Source organism: Trachypithecus francoisi, unplaced genomic scaffold (assembly GCF_009764315.1).
Source record: "Trachypithecus francoisi isolate TF-2019V2 unplaced genomic scaffold, Tfra_2.0 Lachesis_group0, whole genome shotgun sequence".
In the NCBI taxonomy this organism is placed as follows: domain Eukaryota; kingdom Metazoa; phylum Chordata; class Mammalia; order Primates; family Cercopithecidae; genus Trachypithecus; species Trachypithecus francoisi.
Window position 1 is genome coordinate 142,470,064 of NW_022681453.1, and position 15,193 is coordinate 142,485,256.

General features: G+C 51.4%; 1 protein-coding gene and 1 non-coding gene across 3 annotated transcripts; one reads left to right on the forward strand and one right to left on the reverse strand.

Annotated features, from left to right (window-relative positions):
* Positions 1 to 559: 559 nt before the first annotated feature.
* Positions 560 to 10,719, forward strand: CLEC3B (C-type lectin domain family 3 member B). 2 transcript variants are annotated; one of them, XM_033212314.1, is made up of 3 exons: positions 560 to 843; positions 5,596 to 5,694; positions 10,183 to 10,716. In XM_033212314.1, exons 1-3 carry the CDS (start codon positions 735 to 737, stop codon positions 10,581 to 10,583), a joined length of 609 nt encoding a protein of 202 aa, XP_033068205.1. In that variant the 5' UTR covers positions 560 to 734; the 3' UTR covers positions 10,584 to 10,716. The 2 variants fall into 2 exon arrangements, with proteins under 2 accessions (XP_033068205.1, XP_033068206.1); XM_033212315.1 differs by lacking the exon at positions 560 to 843 and adding an exon at positions 4,908 to 5,005 and having other exon boundaries at positions 10,183 to 10,719.
* Positions 9,130 to 9,243, reverse strand: LOC117084557. The gene has a single exon (XR_004437491.1). It is a non-coding gene; the product is annotated as a U5 spliceosomal RNA (small nuclear RNA).
* Positions 10,720 to 15,193: the final 4,474 nt, after the last annotated feature.

Here is a 15,193-nt window from a genome sequence, read left to right on the forward strand (position 1 = left end):
TTCTGCCCATATCCTCTCTGGTACCTCTGGGGCACCATGGCTTCTCCTTCCCCCACCTTTGCTATGCCCCACTTTGTGGCTTTAGGACAGGACTCAGGAGAAAGGGAAGACAAGAAGGGAAGGAATCCCTTGGATTTTTTAATCAAAAAATGCATCAAGTACATGGAGACAGAGTCACAAAATAATCATAACAAATATTCTAAACCAATCAGACAGCCAGCCCCTGATCGCTCCATAAGGGGGCACTGCTGCCCCTTGAGAGCTGGGTAGCCTGGGCAAATTCCCTAACATCACTGAGCCTCAATTTCCTAAATGGTAAAATGGGGAAAGGACAGTGCTTCCCTTATGGTTTGGGTGTGAAGCTTCTGTGAGTTAATGTCAGTGAACAGCCAGCCTCAGCCCCTACCCAAGGGAGCTGCTCCACAGATGTGATGACAACCACCATGTGTTTCTCAGAATCCTAGGAAATAAGGGCCCCTTTCTAGAAGGCAGGGCCAGGATGCTGCGTGGGTGTTCCCTGGGCAGTGAGGCTCTGTGGCTCTCAGGCCTTCGTCCTTCTGCAGGCTTTTGTGTTTGTTTTATTTTTTTGGCACGCCTGCAGCCAAGTTGGGGAGGGTTTCCTGGACAGAGGTCCTTTGGCTGCTGCCTTAAGACGTGCAGCCTGGGCCGTGGCTGTCACTGCGTTCGGACCCAGACCCACTGCAGGCAGCAGCAGCCCCCGCCGGCACAGCAGCATGGAGCTCTGGGGGGCCTACCTCCTCCTCTGCCTCTTCTCCCTCCTGACCCAGGTCACCACCGAGCCACCAACCCAGAAGCCCAAGAAGGTTGTAAATGCCAAGAAAGGTAAGGAGGGGGACAGGGCCCTATGCCATCTTCCAGGGAGCAGGTCCCCCTCTCCTTAGTGTGTCCTCGTGCTCCTTTCCTTCATTTTCCTCCTTTGTGAGTCATCTAGGGAACTTGAGTAAAGTGGGCTTTGGGGCTTGGGGGAGTTCTCTCATAACAGAGCTGGTTGTCAGAATCATAAGAATCTCTGACCCTTAGAGTTGGGAAGAACCTTCCAGATCATCCAAACTGATCTTTGCTCTGCTCTTCTCCCCTCATCCCCAATATTTTAAAGAAACCAAACCTTTGGCCTGGGAGTCTGGTGGTGCTCAGCCCTCACCAGGGAGAGCTGCACAGGTTGGGCTTTGGAGTCTTCCAAACTGTTTTCTCAACTGTAAAATGGGGACAGTGGTATTTGTTCAAAGACTTCTCATGAAGATTTGATGATACAAAATACATAAAGGCACCTCACTTGTTGCTTGATACACAGGGAAAAGAAAAGGAAGAAATGAATTATCATTTTAGTAGCGTATCACAGCCTTCAGGAAATAAAAATGTAACTCAGACTAGTCCACCAGAAGCAGCTTTGCTCTCCCCTGTAGCCTCTGGGGATTGGGGTGTCCCTCGGTTGCTTTGGCTACAGCAAGACCTGCCCTTGCAGCCCCGCCTGCAGTGAGGTCACCCCAGGCTGTGTTGAGACAACATCGGCGGAATGCCATGGCAATGAACCGAGCTGTCACCCCCATGGGGAGCAGAGGCTAGAAGAGAGTCCAAGGGGGATGAGGGTGGGGACTGAGGCAGAGAAACAAGCAGCTGGGACCAAGGGCACAGAAAAGGAAAGAAGGGGCTATGGGAGCCTCCCTCAGGCCCTCCCGGGGCTCTTCATAAATGGATAGTTGCCCACTGGCCAGGAACTAGTGCAGTGCACAAAGGGACATCGGGGCCATGGGGCCCCACAACACTGTGACAAAGAATGGGGCAAATCTGGCTGCTGATAAAAAATCATCTTTGAGATTCAGTTTACAAAGTGAACAAAGAAACGTTCAAAAGAGAATGGATGTGATGCTGACATTTGCTTTGAAAAAGGGATTTATATGAGAATACATTTTTTACTTGTATATGCATAAGTTCGTTCTGGAAGGATCCACAAGAGTGAGTAACAGTCATTACCTCTGGGAAGAAAAACCAGGGGCTGGGGGTAGTCTCAATTGGGAAAGAAACCAGCTTTTTGAACTGTTTGGATTTTAAAAAATTATGTGTGTGTATTACCTTCCACAAAAAAAAGAGAAGACAATATCCTGCTTGGTTATGTCTATGAGCATCAGCCAAAATCGCCACAAAGGGACAGCCTTTGTAAAAGAAGCAATTCCAAAGGCAGCTCATAGAATTTTTGAATGTGGAAAACCACTGCCAGTTTCTCAAGTTTACTAAAGATTCAGTATTAACATAATTATGTAAATCTTGTATTTACTCATGTTTAAAAAAAAAAAAAAAAGAGGGTCAGAGCACGTGATGCCTTGGTTCTCTCCAGCTGTCACACTTGAACCCTGGCCCTATGCAGTCTCCATAGAAGGGGCCCCTGGAGTTCCAGGCTACAGGCCAACAGAACCCAGGCCACCCGGGCCCTGCCTCTCGCTGAAACCCATGGCAGTCTCCCACCCACCTACATGGCAGGCACTTACGGAGCTCTTTCTCCACGTAGGGACCAGTCTATATGCTGGGCACACAGCAGAGAAACATGGTCCCTGCTCTTAAGACATGAACCATGGTGGTTCTCACTCAGGCATCAACATCATCTGGGAGATACATTAGAATCCAGGTGCCTTGGCCAGGCGCAGTGGCTCAAGCCTGTTATCCCAGCACTTTAGGAGGCCAAGGCAGGAGGATCACTCGAGGCCAGGAGTTCAAGACGAGTCTGGCCAACATGGTGAAACCCTATCTCTACTAAAAATACAAAAATTAGCTGAGTGCAGTGGCGCGCACGTGTAGTCCCAGCTACTCGGGAGGCTGAGGCAGGAGAATTGCTTGAACCTGGGAAGCCGAGGTTGCAATGGGCCGAGATTGCACCACTGCACTCCAGCCTAGGTGACAGAGTAAGTGAGGCTCCATCTCAAAAATAAATCAATAAATAAAATAAAAATTAAGAATTCAGGTGCTTGGGCCCCACCCCTGGAAATACTGGTTTAGGGGTCTTGGTGAATTTAGCATCTGCCTTTTCCACAGGTCTTCAGGGATTCCTAGGAGCAGCCAGGAATGAGAACCCCAGGAGCAATCTAGTTGCAGCACTGGTGCCCAAAAGTAGGGGAGAAAGTCCAAAGAAGGGACGGTCATGCCAGAGGAGACCAGTTGGTGCCAGGGCCAAGAGGGAGAGAGCAAGTGGCAGGACTGGCAAAGGAAGGGAATTCCAGCATATGCTAAGTCCTTGTCCTGGCCCTCAGGGTGGGTGAGAAGGGGGGAGCCTAGAGTACTTCTGGGAGCTCATCTGTTCGCGGGGCCACATAGTCACACCTGACAGGGAAGCTCGGGAGGGAAGGATGGCCTCCTAGGAGTCACAGGCCTTTAGAACAGGGAATGGGGGAACCTGGAGGGCATCCATTCCAACACCACGCAGAGGGAACCTTAGGCTCAGAGAGTGGGCCAGCACAAAGGCCTCCTGACTCTGCCAGGGGCTGTAGAGACACCTACTCCCACAGCTTCCTCAGGTGGAGCCTAATGAGAGTAGCTTCCTGTTCCTTGGACAGTCCCTGGAGGAAACTTTGCACATATGAGTACCTTGGTGCAAATTACAAAAGGTACCTCCTCTAAACTGACAAGTTATAGAAAGGCATCCCTTTTTCTTTTTCTTTTTTTTTTTTTTGAGACGGAGTCTCGCTCTGTCACCCAGGCTGGAGTGCTGTGGCCGGATCTCAGCTCACTGCAAGCTCCGCCTCCCGGGTTCATGCCATTCTCCTGCCTCAGCCTCCCGGGTAGCTGGGACTACAGGCGCCGCCACGTCGTCCGGCTAGTTTTTTTTGTATTTTTAGTAGAGACGGGGTTTCACCGTGTTAGCCAGGATGGTCTCGATCTCCTGACCTCGTGATCCGCCCGTCTCGGCCTCCCGAAGTGCTGGGATTACAGGCTTGAGCCACTGCGCCCGGCCGGCATCCCTTTTTCTGATCTGACCCGGTCTAGCCAGGGCAAGGCTTAGGAGACAAATGGGCCTTCATGTGTCCCTCAGTGAAATGCCCTTCTTCAGTGCCCACTTGCACAGCCTCACATGGCACCCTGTGCTGGTATATCACATGATGGGGTGCAGTGCTGCTGTAACTGGCTGAGGCAGTCCCTGTGTGAGGCACACATGACCTCAGGCTAGTTGGCCAGCCCCAAACTCTCCCTTTTCTGCCTTGCTCAACAGGGCGTTTTCCCTCCTGTTTGGCAAGTTACATCCCTAATTTCTGTATACACAAGCATGTGTCTTGCCTGTGATTCTTCTGCAAAGGCATCTTACGGGTGGATGAAGGCTCTCATCTCAGTCTTCATGAGTGTGGAATGTATGCAACAATCCCAGCCAAACGGACCATTAAAGTGTTTCCCCACCCACTTCCCCAAGCTGAGTGCAGCCTGTCCTGAAGCCCTGGTGTTTCAGAAAGGCCGGGGTCCGCCCCAGGAGCTCTACACTTACACACACATAGAAATATGCTTCCCCGCACCCTCAACTTACACACACATAGAAATATGCTTCCCCGCACCCTCAACTTACACACACATAGAAATATGCTTCCCCGCACCCTCAACTTACACACACATAGAAATATGCTTCCCCGCCTGCCCCTGCTGACTCTTACATGACTGGCTGCCAGCAGGACAGCTCCTGTTAGGAATCCGTTTGTGTACCATGGGGAAGGTGGGGAAGAGCATGGCTTTGGAGCCATGTGCACCTGGGTTCCAGGCCAGCCCTGCCAGCTGTTGGCTCTGCCATCCTTGGCCAGTTGGTTCAGGGCAGCCTGAGTTTCCTCGTGGTGAAATGGTGGTGGTATAGAATGACATGTTACCTGTGTCATAGGGTTGATTGTGAGCATCACTGGGGTGACGTGTAGAACAGCTTAGCCTGGAACCTGGCCTCTGTAAGAGTGGAAATCCTGGGCTCCTTCTGTCCTCACCTTATTAGTAGCTGTGGTGGGCACATACTCAGCCAAGCACTGAGGTGGGCAGCTCTGCGCCTCATTTCTCTTGGTCTTCTCCAGAGTCCTAGGAGGTGGGGCTGTCATCCACTTCGCACACGAGGAAACCAAATCCAGAGAGCAGCTTGCCCAGGCCACCCGTGTCTGTGGGGCCTCCAAGCCCTGCATATGTGTGCCCCGGGCTGGAGTGCCTGCCTGCTGGTCTGTGTCGCATTCCTCCAGCCTGGGGAAATGAACCTGGGGGCCTCTCGAGGGCTCCTGCTCTGCTTCCTGTGCTGTGTTCTTCCCTGGAGCTGAGAAGATAGCTGGGTCCTGGGGGATCACTGAAGCCTGTGCCTACACCCTCACCCCAGCCTCTGCTAACCCCAGTCCCATTGGATCCCCAGCAACAATCCCAGACAAATGCAGCACAGGAGCAAGTGAAGGATGGGCCCCCCTGGCAGAGGTCACAAGTGGTTAGACTACTACCAGCAGGGATAGAGAGAGAGAGAAAGTTTCCCAAGATATCAAGGTTGAGGGGAGTCTTTTCCTCTCATCCCTCTGCAGCTAAGGTAGGATCCTTCCTGCTCAGTCCCTGCCCCACCCTCACATATTTCCTCCTGCTTCATCCTAGATGTTGTGAGCACAAAGATGTTTGAGGAGCTCAAGAGCCGTCTGGACACCCTGGCCCAGGAGGTGGCCCTGCTGAAGGAGCAGCAGGCCTTGCAGACGGGTGAGTGCAGGCAGTGGCCTCTCGGGGCAGGAGTGCCTGAGAGAAGGGCTCAGGCCAACAGCCAGCAATGCGCTTCTCACCTCTGGTCAGGATCAGGGTCCTGGCTCCATTAGTCCAGGCCTATGGGTGAGGGCAGCAGGTTCAGGGAGCCCCACCTCTTTCTCTCAGGGAAATCCCCTGACACGTGTCTGCAAAACCCACCCGGATGTGCATGGCCAAATCTCTGGCCACAGCTGGGTGGTGTGGAAGTGGGAATGTCCCAAGAGGACAAAAAGTTCTCCAACAAGAATCCACTACTGCCCACCAGAAGTGACCCTGGAGTGCTCGATGGGGCAGAGGTAGTGGTCCACCCTAACAAAGCTCCCAGGAGCCCCTCACTCAGCTGGTCTCCGCAGCCCCAGGGAGCGCCACACTCCTGTGTGTCAGCAGCTTTGCTAACACCGTCTCTCTTAATCCTAACTATGCTGAGGTGGGATTTGTCAGCTGCATTTTAAAGGTGGAGCAACTGAGGCATAGACAGGTCCTGAACCTGGCTCATACTCACCTGGCTGGTTAGTTGACTTGTGGCAGAGCAAGACTTGAGTGGTGGCAGCCTGCCCAGTGCTAAGCTGGGCCTTGGTGTTCCTGGCTCTGCACCAGCCAGCTGAGGGAGGATGCACAGAATCACCAAGAACATGGCCCAGGTGCCTGGTAAGGTCATGCCTTCTGGCCAGCCTACCTGGCAGCCTATTGTTTCTCACTCCCCATGTTCCTGTCATATCGTCTGCATTTTCCACATACTTCAGATTTACCTACCTTTATGTGACCTCACCTTCCATTCCATGGAGAACACAGACTCACAATACTGATGACTATGTACATGTGAGCCCACTACATTCTGGCACTGTTTGAGTACTTGATGCACGTTAACTCATTCACAGCAAACCCATGCAGTGTTCCTGTTACTACCTCCCCACCCTCATTTTCCACCGAGAAGTGAGGACCTTGTGACAGCCGAAAGGAGCAGAGCCTCACTTAGCTCTGCTACGCGGCCGCTCAAGTTATCAGTTGGGAATCACCTTGACTCCTCAGCAAATCTATAAACCACCCTGTGTCCACAGCCACTCTCTCACCTGTTGCTTTTGTGACCAAGGCCCATACATCTGCAAGGCCCTCACTTCCCCTCCTTCCTCCTCAGAAGCCCCCAAAAGCCTTCTCACTGGGCAGTTTTACACACTCCCTCCCACTCACATGCTTTCCTTCAGCATTCACACTGCATCCTTCTGCACTCCCACCACAGGGCCTTTGCACGTGCTGTTTGGGCAACCTGAATTGCTCCCCCAAGATCCACCTAATAAATGCCTCCAGCATTATGTTCTCAGGAGTCACTAAGCCCTCATCTCAGTCAGGCTCCTCAGTTATAAGCTCTCCCAGAACAGTGTCCTTTCTTTTATTACATTGACTGCAGTCTGTAATGATATACTTATTTGCTGATTTGTGTCTGCTCCCTCCACTAGACTATATTAAGCCCTGAGAACACAGGGGCCATGTTTGCTTTTCATTGCCCTTGTCTCTCCCACTACCCTGCCCAGCACAGTGCCTGCCACATAGAAACACCCAGTCAATCTCTGTTGAAGGAAGGACAAACACGGGACTTTGGACAGCTTGCTTGGCATGGCAGGTAGGAGGAGAGTGCTTGAGAAAGGGAGCATCTCTAGAGATGTTTTTGATTTCATGTAATAAAAAACCTATCAGTGGCTTAAATAAAAAGTAAGTTTGCAAGTAGGTAGTTACAAGTTTTTGTTCAGAAGTTTCACCTCATGGTCTCAAGATGGCTGCCCCAACTCCAGGCATCATGAGTGCATTCAAGGCAAGAAGGAGGAAGAGTAACCCAACCACATCTGTCTCATTTATTGGGAAAGTAGAAGTCTTCCACTTCCATCTCATTGACCAGAACTCTATCGTATGGCCACCTGCAGCTTTAAGAGCATCTGAGAATGCAAGAATGTAGCTTTTTCCAGCCTCTATAGTGGAGGTGGACAAGAGAGAAGGGATTTGGAGGCAACAGTGCCTGGCATAGAGGGAAGGTTTAGAATGAGCCCAGTGCCACTGTGAGCCTCAGTCTCCTCATCTGTAAGGTAGGCAGGGTAAACTCTAAGGTCTCTCTCATGTCTAAGCTCTGTGCTGTGCAAAGTCAATGTAACTCAGGCATCAATTGCCACCTTGGGTGAGATGATGAAGTGGGGACCTCCCTGCAAAAAGTTCATGACCTATGGAGGCCCAAAGCACCTCCCCCATGTCTGCTGATTTCTAGGAAGCTCCTGGCCTCCTTGGGACCTTCTCCTGTTCATTGTCCTCACAACTCAAAGATCACCTTGTCAATAAACCCACCCAAAGCATTCCAGAGCTCTGTTGACCTAACCAAAGAGTTCAAGGAATCAGGGGACAAACTTTCCCTCCTCCAACCAGCACACACATGGGAGGTTCCCACCAGGAACATCTCTGCCAGGCACAAGGAGGCAGAGGTGAACCAGCCAGGGCCCTGCTCCCTGGGAACCTCAATATATTCATGGAATCACTTGAGCCATTGAAAGATGTATAGAAATTAGAGAAGATAAAGAGGGTTGATTCCAAGAGGATGGCAGGGCAGGAGCAGAGGTGTGGAGGACTAGCATAAATCAACAGGATCATGAATAGCCAAACCAGAACAACAAAATGTTAGCAGCAATGACAATATCACGAGAAGTAGTATTGACTGAGGACTACCTATGTGTTGGAGGGAGGCTCAGGCGAGGGTCCTGGGAAGCAACTCTGAGATGGAGTTTAACCCACAGGAGGCTTATCAGGGGACACCCTCAGGATCAGTCCCTGCTAGGGAAGGGATGGAAGGAAGTAGGAGTGGGCAGAGGGAGAAGTCAAGCTGCACTGTGGTGCCATGAAAGCCCCAGCTGACTACAGGGAGCCCTGATGACAAGATGACCCTTTAGCATTGTCCTGAGTTGGGGCAAGGGGGCTTATGGGTCAGTTTTGGGTGTCGGCTGCTCTAGGGAGGGGCACGGCTTTGGAAGAGGTGGCTGTCTTCTGCTGAGGCAGTCCCTGGAGGAGGCTGAGAGCTGCAGAGTCTTCCTGCAGCACTCCCGGCAGCCAGGGCAGTGAGTCCTTCATCCCCAACAAAGGTCTAGGTAGCGTATCTGTGTCCCTAGCAGGAAGGAAAGGCAATGAAGGCCACTTGGCTAAGCTGCAGGACAGCACGAGGTAGGGCAGCTGACTTGGGGCAGAGTCTGTGGGTAGACACCTCTGTAATGCTTCAGGCGCCATGTTTAAAGTCAGGTGTGGTGTCAGATGCCCATGGGGACACTGGGATGCTGTTCCATCAATATTTGTTGAGTGAAATGGAAGTAACTGAGTGAATGGGAATGGGTAGAGGGGAGTGCAGACCTCCCCAAAAGTGGTGGGGTCACCAAGAAGAGGACAAATGCAGACATACACTTGTCTGTCAAGGTATTCCTCTCCACAGAAATCTTTGGTAAAAGGTGAACGATTTATACAACCTCAAGAGAAGTCACAGTATGTCTAGATATTTCAGCTAGAAATCAAGCTGACAATGCAAACTGCAAAACAAAAACAGATTCTATCCTCCTAACTTGACCAAATAGGTGCTTTCCTCACAACCTTTGGGGCCAGGCTCAGACTGAGAATTTGTGGACACCTCAGAGTCCCTTGCCTGATCTCTGGCCCCTGACCACAGCCTGTGTCCAGCCCTCCCTGTCTTGTCTCTTGCAGTCTCAGCTCTATCCTCCCAGCCCCACCCTACCAGCCCTCAGGAGAACTGACCCTGCAAAAGGCACTTGGCAAGCCCTGGAAGCTTGCTTGGGCTGTTTGGATAGGGATTGGGGGCCCTGGGTACCTGAAGTGTGGTCTGGGCTATAGGTGGGCAGGTGCCCTGGCCCTGCATGCTGCTTGATCTTAGGGAGGGGCATGGAGAAAGGAGAACCAGAGCAGGTGGCTGTGGCTGGGCTCCTTGGGAAGCTGACTCTGAGACAGAGTGAATTTGTTAGGGCAAGCCCTGGGAGCCACACATGTGGGGGGGTGGGGGGAAGAGGAAGTGGGCAGAGGGAGAGCTGAGCAGCAGTGCAGGCACAAGGCCAGCCTCTGTGACCCCAGGAGATGGGGTGGGTAAAGGCCAGAGATGACTGAGGTGGAGGCCTGGGAAGGGGTATGAGCTAGGGCTGGGTGTTTCTGTAGCACAAGGGCTGCCTTTGCTCCCAGCCGCCTGGGGAGCACCAAGACCTCCTGAGTAGGGATCTGGATCTATACCTCAGTGGCCACCACAGCCAGGTCCTCAAAGTGCAGGCACCATCAGGACCCCTTTTGTCTGGGCCTAGGGGCTGTCAGGACTGATGGGATAAACGGGATGGGATGGAGGATAGTGGGCCTGGTCTGGACGGTTGGCTCTTTGCCTGGGGAACAGGGGGACCTTTGGTGACAGCCGTTTCTCCCCCCTCCCAGTCTGCCTGAAGGGGACCAAGGTGCACATGAAATGCTTTCTGGCCTTCACCCAGGCGAAGACCTTCCACGAGGCCAGCGAGGACTGCATCTCGCGCGGGGGCACCCTGGGCACTCCGCAGACTGGCTCGGAGAATGACGCCCTGTACGAGTACCTGCGCCAGAGCGTGGGCAACGAGGCCGAGATCTGGCTGGGCCTCAACGACATGGCGACCGAGGGCATCTGGGTGGACATGACAGGCGCCCGCATCGCCTACAAGAACTGGGAGACCGAGATCACCGCGCAGCCTGACGGTGGCAAGACCGAGAACTGCGCGGTCCTGTCAGGCGCGGCCAACGGCAAGTGGTTCGACAAGCGCTGCCGCGATCCACTGCCCTACATTTGCCAGTTCGGGATCGTGTAACCCTTGGAGGGTCTGGAGGAGGGCGGGGGCCGCGGGAGGCCGGGAGGAGGGTGGAGACCTTGAAGCCCCCATCCCCTCCGTTCGCTTGGAGCCTCTTTTTGCAAATAAAGTTGGTGCAGCTTCGCGGAGAGGAGAAGCGCTGCAGTCTGTGCTGGGTCTGTGGAGCGGGGAGGAGGCCCCAGGAGCCGGCCCGAAAATTCCCTCCGTGGTGAAGGAGGCGAGAAGGGAGGCGGTGAAGGAGGGCGAGCGGAGCCACACGCACTTCATGCCACAGGAGGGTGGGAATGAGCGGAGGACTGAGGGGAGGAAGGCGGGAAAGAATAGGGAGATGAAAACGCCCCGGTCTGCTGCTAAGCACAGCACGGTTACCAAAGCCAGGAAACGAACACTGACACGATATTTTATTTACGTTACGGCCCTATTCAAAGCTGCAGGCTTCTTTTTGTAGAATCATTTCCCTCTGCTGGAATCCAGCATCGCCCCCACCCCCTGCCCCATTTCTAGGGGGACGCCCCCACCGCTGACCCCTCCTGCTGTAGATCTATTTCTGGGAGGCACTGACATGCTGAGTCTTGCTATGGGGTCCGCGGGGAGTGGGGAGCAGGGCCTGCCCACAGGGAAGATGGGCGTTCCCCTTCTTCCTCAGCACATCCGGGGAGCCAAATACCACGGCCAGCACTGTCCCACCCATGCGACCTTTTCCTTCCCACTCTTCACGGAAAGCGGCTCAGGTGTCCAGGTGCAAGCACTTTAAATACGTTGTTTTATTTCACCTGATCCACTCAGGACAAGCTGTGTTGTTATCACCATTTAAAATAAGCAAAGTGAGTCCTCCGGGAGGTTTGGTGACTTTCACTGGTCCTGAAGCTAGTAAGTAGCAGGGCCAGGATTTAACCCAGGGCTGTTTCCAGACCTTGGCCTTCCCACGACCCCTGCAATGCATGCTTCATGTGGCCGGAACATACCTGAAATAAAACATCAGAGAAGTGGCCCAGTGGTCCTCAGAGGCTGTTGGCCAGCTCTTGGCCTGACCTAGCCCACCCACCCATCATGGGCCCAGCTCTAGTGACCCCCCCTGGGGGAGTCTTCCTTATCCTTCAGCCATGGCCAGTGCTCCACTGTCTGGGCTTCTGCAGTACCTTTTTCTCTCTGGTTGTCTCCTAGTGTGTCTTGTCTTCAGTAATAATAAGTGGATGATAGTTTGATTTGATGGATTGGGATGGGGTGGTTGGGGGAGGCAGCTTACAGAGAACTATGTACATACTTCATGCCAGGCAGCCTCTTCCTCATTGTCACAGAAAGCACCTCTTGAAATTCAACAGTTGTTGGAGGAGGTGATGAGATCCATTGGCATAAGTCCAGAAGAATGATGTGGTATGTGCTCCAGACCCCTCAGCAAGTGAGAGGCAACGCTTATACTAAAATCTACATCTTGTAACTCTGAGTCTCGGATTCTTTTCAACCCCCACTCAGCTTTCTAGTGGGATATAGGTGAACAGGGTTTTTGTTGTTGTTGTTCTTTTTCGTTTTTTTGTTTTTTGAGACGGAGTCTCCCTCTCTTGCCCAGACTGGAGTGCAGTGGCGCGATCTCGGCTCACTGCAAGCTCTGCCTCCTGGGTTCACGCCATTCTCCTGGCTCAGCCTGCCAAGCAGCTGGGACTACAGGTGCCCACCACCACACCCAGCTAATTTTTTGTCTTTTTAGTAGAGACGGGGTTTCAGCGTGTTAGCCAGGATGGACTTGATCTCCTGACCTTGTGATCTGCCCGCCTCGGCCTCCCAAAGTGCTGGGATTACGGGTGTGAGCCATCACCGGGCACGGCTGAATAGGGTTTTTTTTAAAGTTCTGGAACTGGATGGCTGCCCACAAGAGGGCACCCATGCCTCTGCATGTGAGTGTGGAACCTGGCGGACTGCTGTGATGCTCTTTGGGAGGACAGTCGGCATTTTCCACTTCCAGCAGCAGGTGGCAGTATGGGCAAGAGTATCATCACCCATCTTTCTTCTCCCGCCCATGTGCTTACATCTGGGCTGCTGAGACCTGTGTACTTCAAATCGAGTATACCTGTCCTCCAATCTTGTCTTTATTTAAAAACTTGATGTGTTGTTCACCATTTTTGGACATTAATTTTGATTAAAAAAACTTGCATTCAAATATTATTTCTCTTGCTTACTGAGTGTTGGTACCCCCCTAAATTTTGTGCCCCAGGTGAATGCCTCACTCATCTCACTAGTCCCTGCCCTGCCTCAGAGGTACACAGTTTGGGGCATTTCCCAGGGGTTATACAAAAAATGATCGTTGTACGTGACTCAGTTTCTATTATTCTTTTCCTTTCAATTACTCCTTACTAGAATTGAGCTACCTTGGCGCAGGCCTAGGGAGCAGGCTTTCTTTCCCACCTCCTTTTTTGCAATTGCCTTTTTCCCTTTTACAAAAGAAAGGCCAGCTCTTCACCCTTCCTGCTCTTACCATGGGGTGTGCCCTGGTGTGTAAAAAATCTTGGGGATGCCAAGCAAAAGACAACTTGAAATATTGGTTTAGGTGTTAAGTAAAAGGCCGTGTGAAAAATCCTTTTACAAACTTAGTGGTTTCCAATCCTTTGCCTTTAACCTCTGAGATGAGCTTAATCAAGTTCTCAGCTGATAGACCATATAAAGTAGTTTCCAATGACAGAACACTTTTTTCTTTTTAACAATTTATTTATTTTTACTTTAAGTTCCGGGTTACATGTGCAGAATGTGTAGGTCTGTTACATAGGTATACATGTGCCGCAGTGGTTTGCTGCACCTATAAACCCGTCATCTAGGTTTTAAGCCCCACATGCATTAGGTATTTGGCCTAATGTTCTCCCTCCCGACAGAACACTTTTGACTTTTACCTTGGAAGCTCAAGTGCTAAGTGACACCGCTATAACAAAACTCCTTTCAGTCTTACCAACTTACTTATTTGAACAAAGTTTTGCAACATTAACAACTCTAAAAGTGAAAAATAGGAATCTTATTGATGCTGAATCCTGTTGTATTCTGCTGGATATGTGATCCAATTTTTAAGAACTCTATTCATCCGATTAAGAGTATTGTTTAATTATGTTTATAAAAATCTGTCCTAGACCTGTGATACTTTGATCAATTGTGCTAACGGTAATTGTGTGAGGGGAATGCTAGAAAACTAAGTGGGAGGGGCACGGGCCTAAGCCCTTTCTTGGAGAACAGTGCTACCCTCGGCATCTGTGAAGACAGCCAAGCAGGAGGAGGTTTCTGGGAAGGATCCTTCCATGAGCTCTTGGTCTTCACTAGTGCGTGGGAGCCGTGTGCACAGACCTGGCTGTCTTGCTTTCTTCTCCTCGCCCCTCCACCTCTGCCGTGCCTGTTCCTGTTCCTCCTTTCCCTTCTGGTCATTCCTTCACCCTTCCTCACCCTAGCCCATCCCAGCCAAGGGGAGGGAGAGCTGAAAGGAGGAAGTACAGATGAATACCCTCCATGTGGAGAAAGGGGTGCATGGGTGACCTGGGGCTGGTCCTGGCAGTACTGGCTGTGGGACCCTGGAGAAGGCCTGTGGGACATCTTGACCCCCAGTTTCTTCATCCACAAAATGAGGTTTGGATTAGATAATCTGTAAGACCCCTGAGTTCAAGATTGTATGCTCTGTTCTCAGGAATGTTTTGTAGAATCCTTTCCAGATAAGAAAGCAATTTTGTAGAATGGAAATGGTGGCTGTTTCCTCTGCCCAGGCAAGGCTCGTCCCCTGCACTGGCCATCTCATTTTCTGCAGTGACTATTGGCCATTGCTGTCTCTTGAATCCCAAATGTGTACACATTCAGACATCTGGTAGACATCACTACCTAGAAGCCCTTAGGCACCTATGTCAACATGTCCAAAAGGGAACTCAGAGTCCTTCCACTCAAGTCTGCCCCTGTTCCTTAGTTTACCATCTCAGTGAAGATCCTCACCTACCCAGTCACCCAAGCCCCAAACCTGTGGGACATCATAGGTGACTCATTGTCTGTCTTGAGACACTTGAGATCCAAGTAATTACCAGGACTCTGTGATTTTTGCTTCCCAAGGAACTCTCTGATCTGTTCACGCTCCTCCAATTCCATTGCTGTGGGGCTCAAGTCTCCTGCTTGAACCATTGCAAATAACATTCTTACTGTTTCCATAACTCCCCCATGTCTCTCCCACCCATGACCTTTGCTGCATAACAACTAGTCGTATGGGAGAGAAAGGCTGCTTCAGGCCTTGGTTGGAGCTGGCCCATGGAAAACGATCTTCTCTTCTATGCACAAACATGCACTTCTTTGCCTCATCTGAAAACACTGCTCTGCTGGTGTGGCCCTAATGCCTTAGACCCCCAGGTGACACTTTTTCCTTTGATTTTGGCTTTGCACAGATAAAAAGGAGATATTAATAAAAACAAAGCTAACAATGTTTGCACTGACCCCAAAGCCCCTCGCCATGAGCTGGGCAATATTTAATATTCATAAACCTAGGTGGGAGGTATTACTAAACTTATTTCATAATTGAGGAAAATGAAGTATAAAGATAACTTTTGTGAGAACATTTAGTGACGGGCCTGGAATTTCAGCACAGGTCTGTTGGGTTCCAAAGC

Coding starts and splice junctions, on each gene's coding strand:
- CLEC3B (XM_033212314.1), top strand. CDS start 735: ATGGAGCTCTGGGGGGCCTACCTCCTCCTCTGCCTCTTCTCCCTCCTG. Junction 844..5,595: donor GGTTGTAAATGCCAAGAAAG/GTAAGGAGGGGG, acceptor GCTTCATCCTAG/ATGTTGTGAGCACAAAGATG. Junction 5,695..10,182: donor GCAGCAGGCCTTGCAGACGG/GTGAGTGCAGGC, acceptor CCCCCCTCCCAG/TCTGCCTGAAGGGGACCAAG.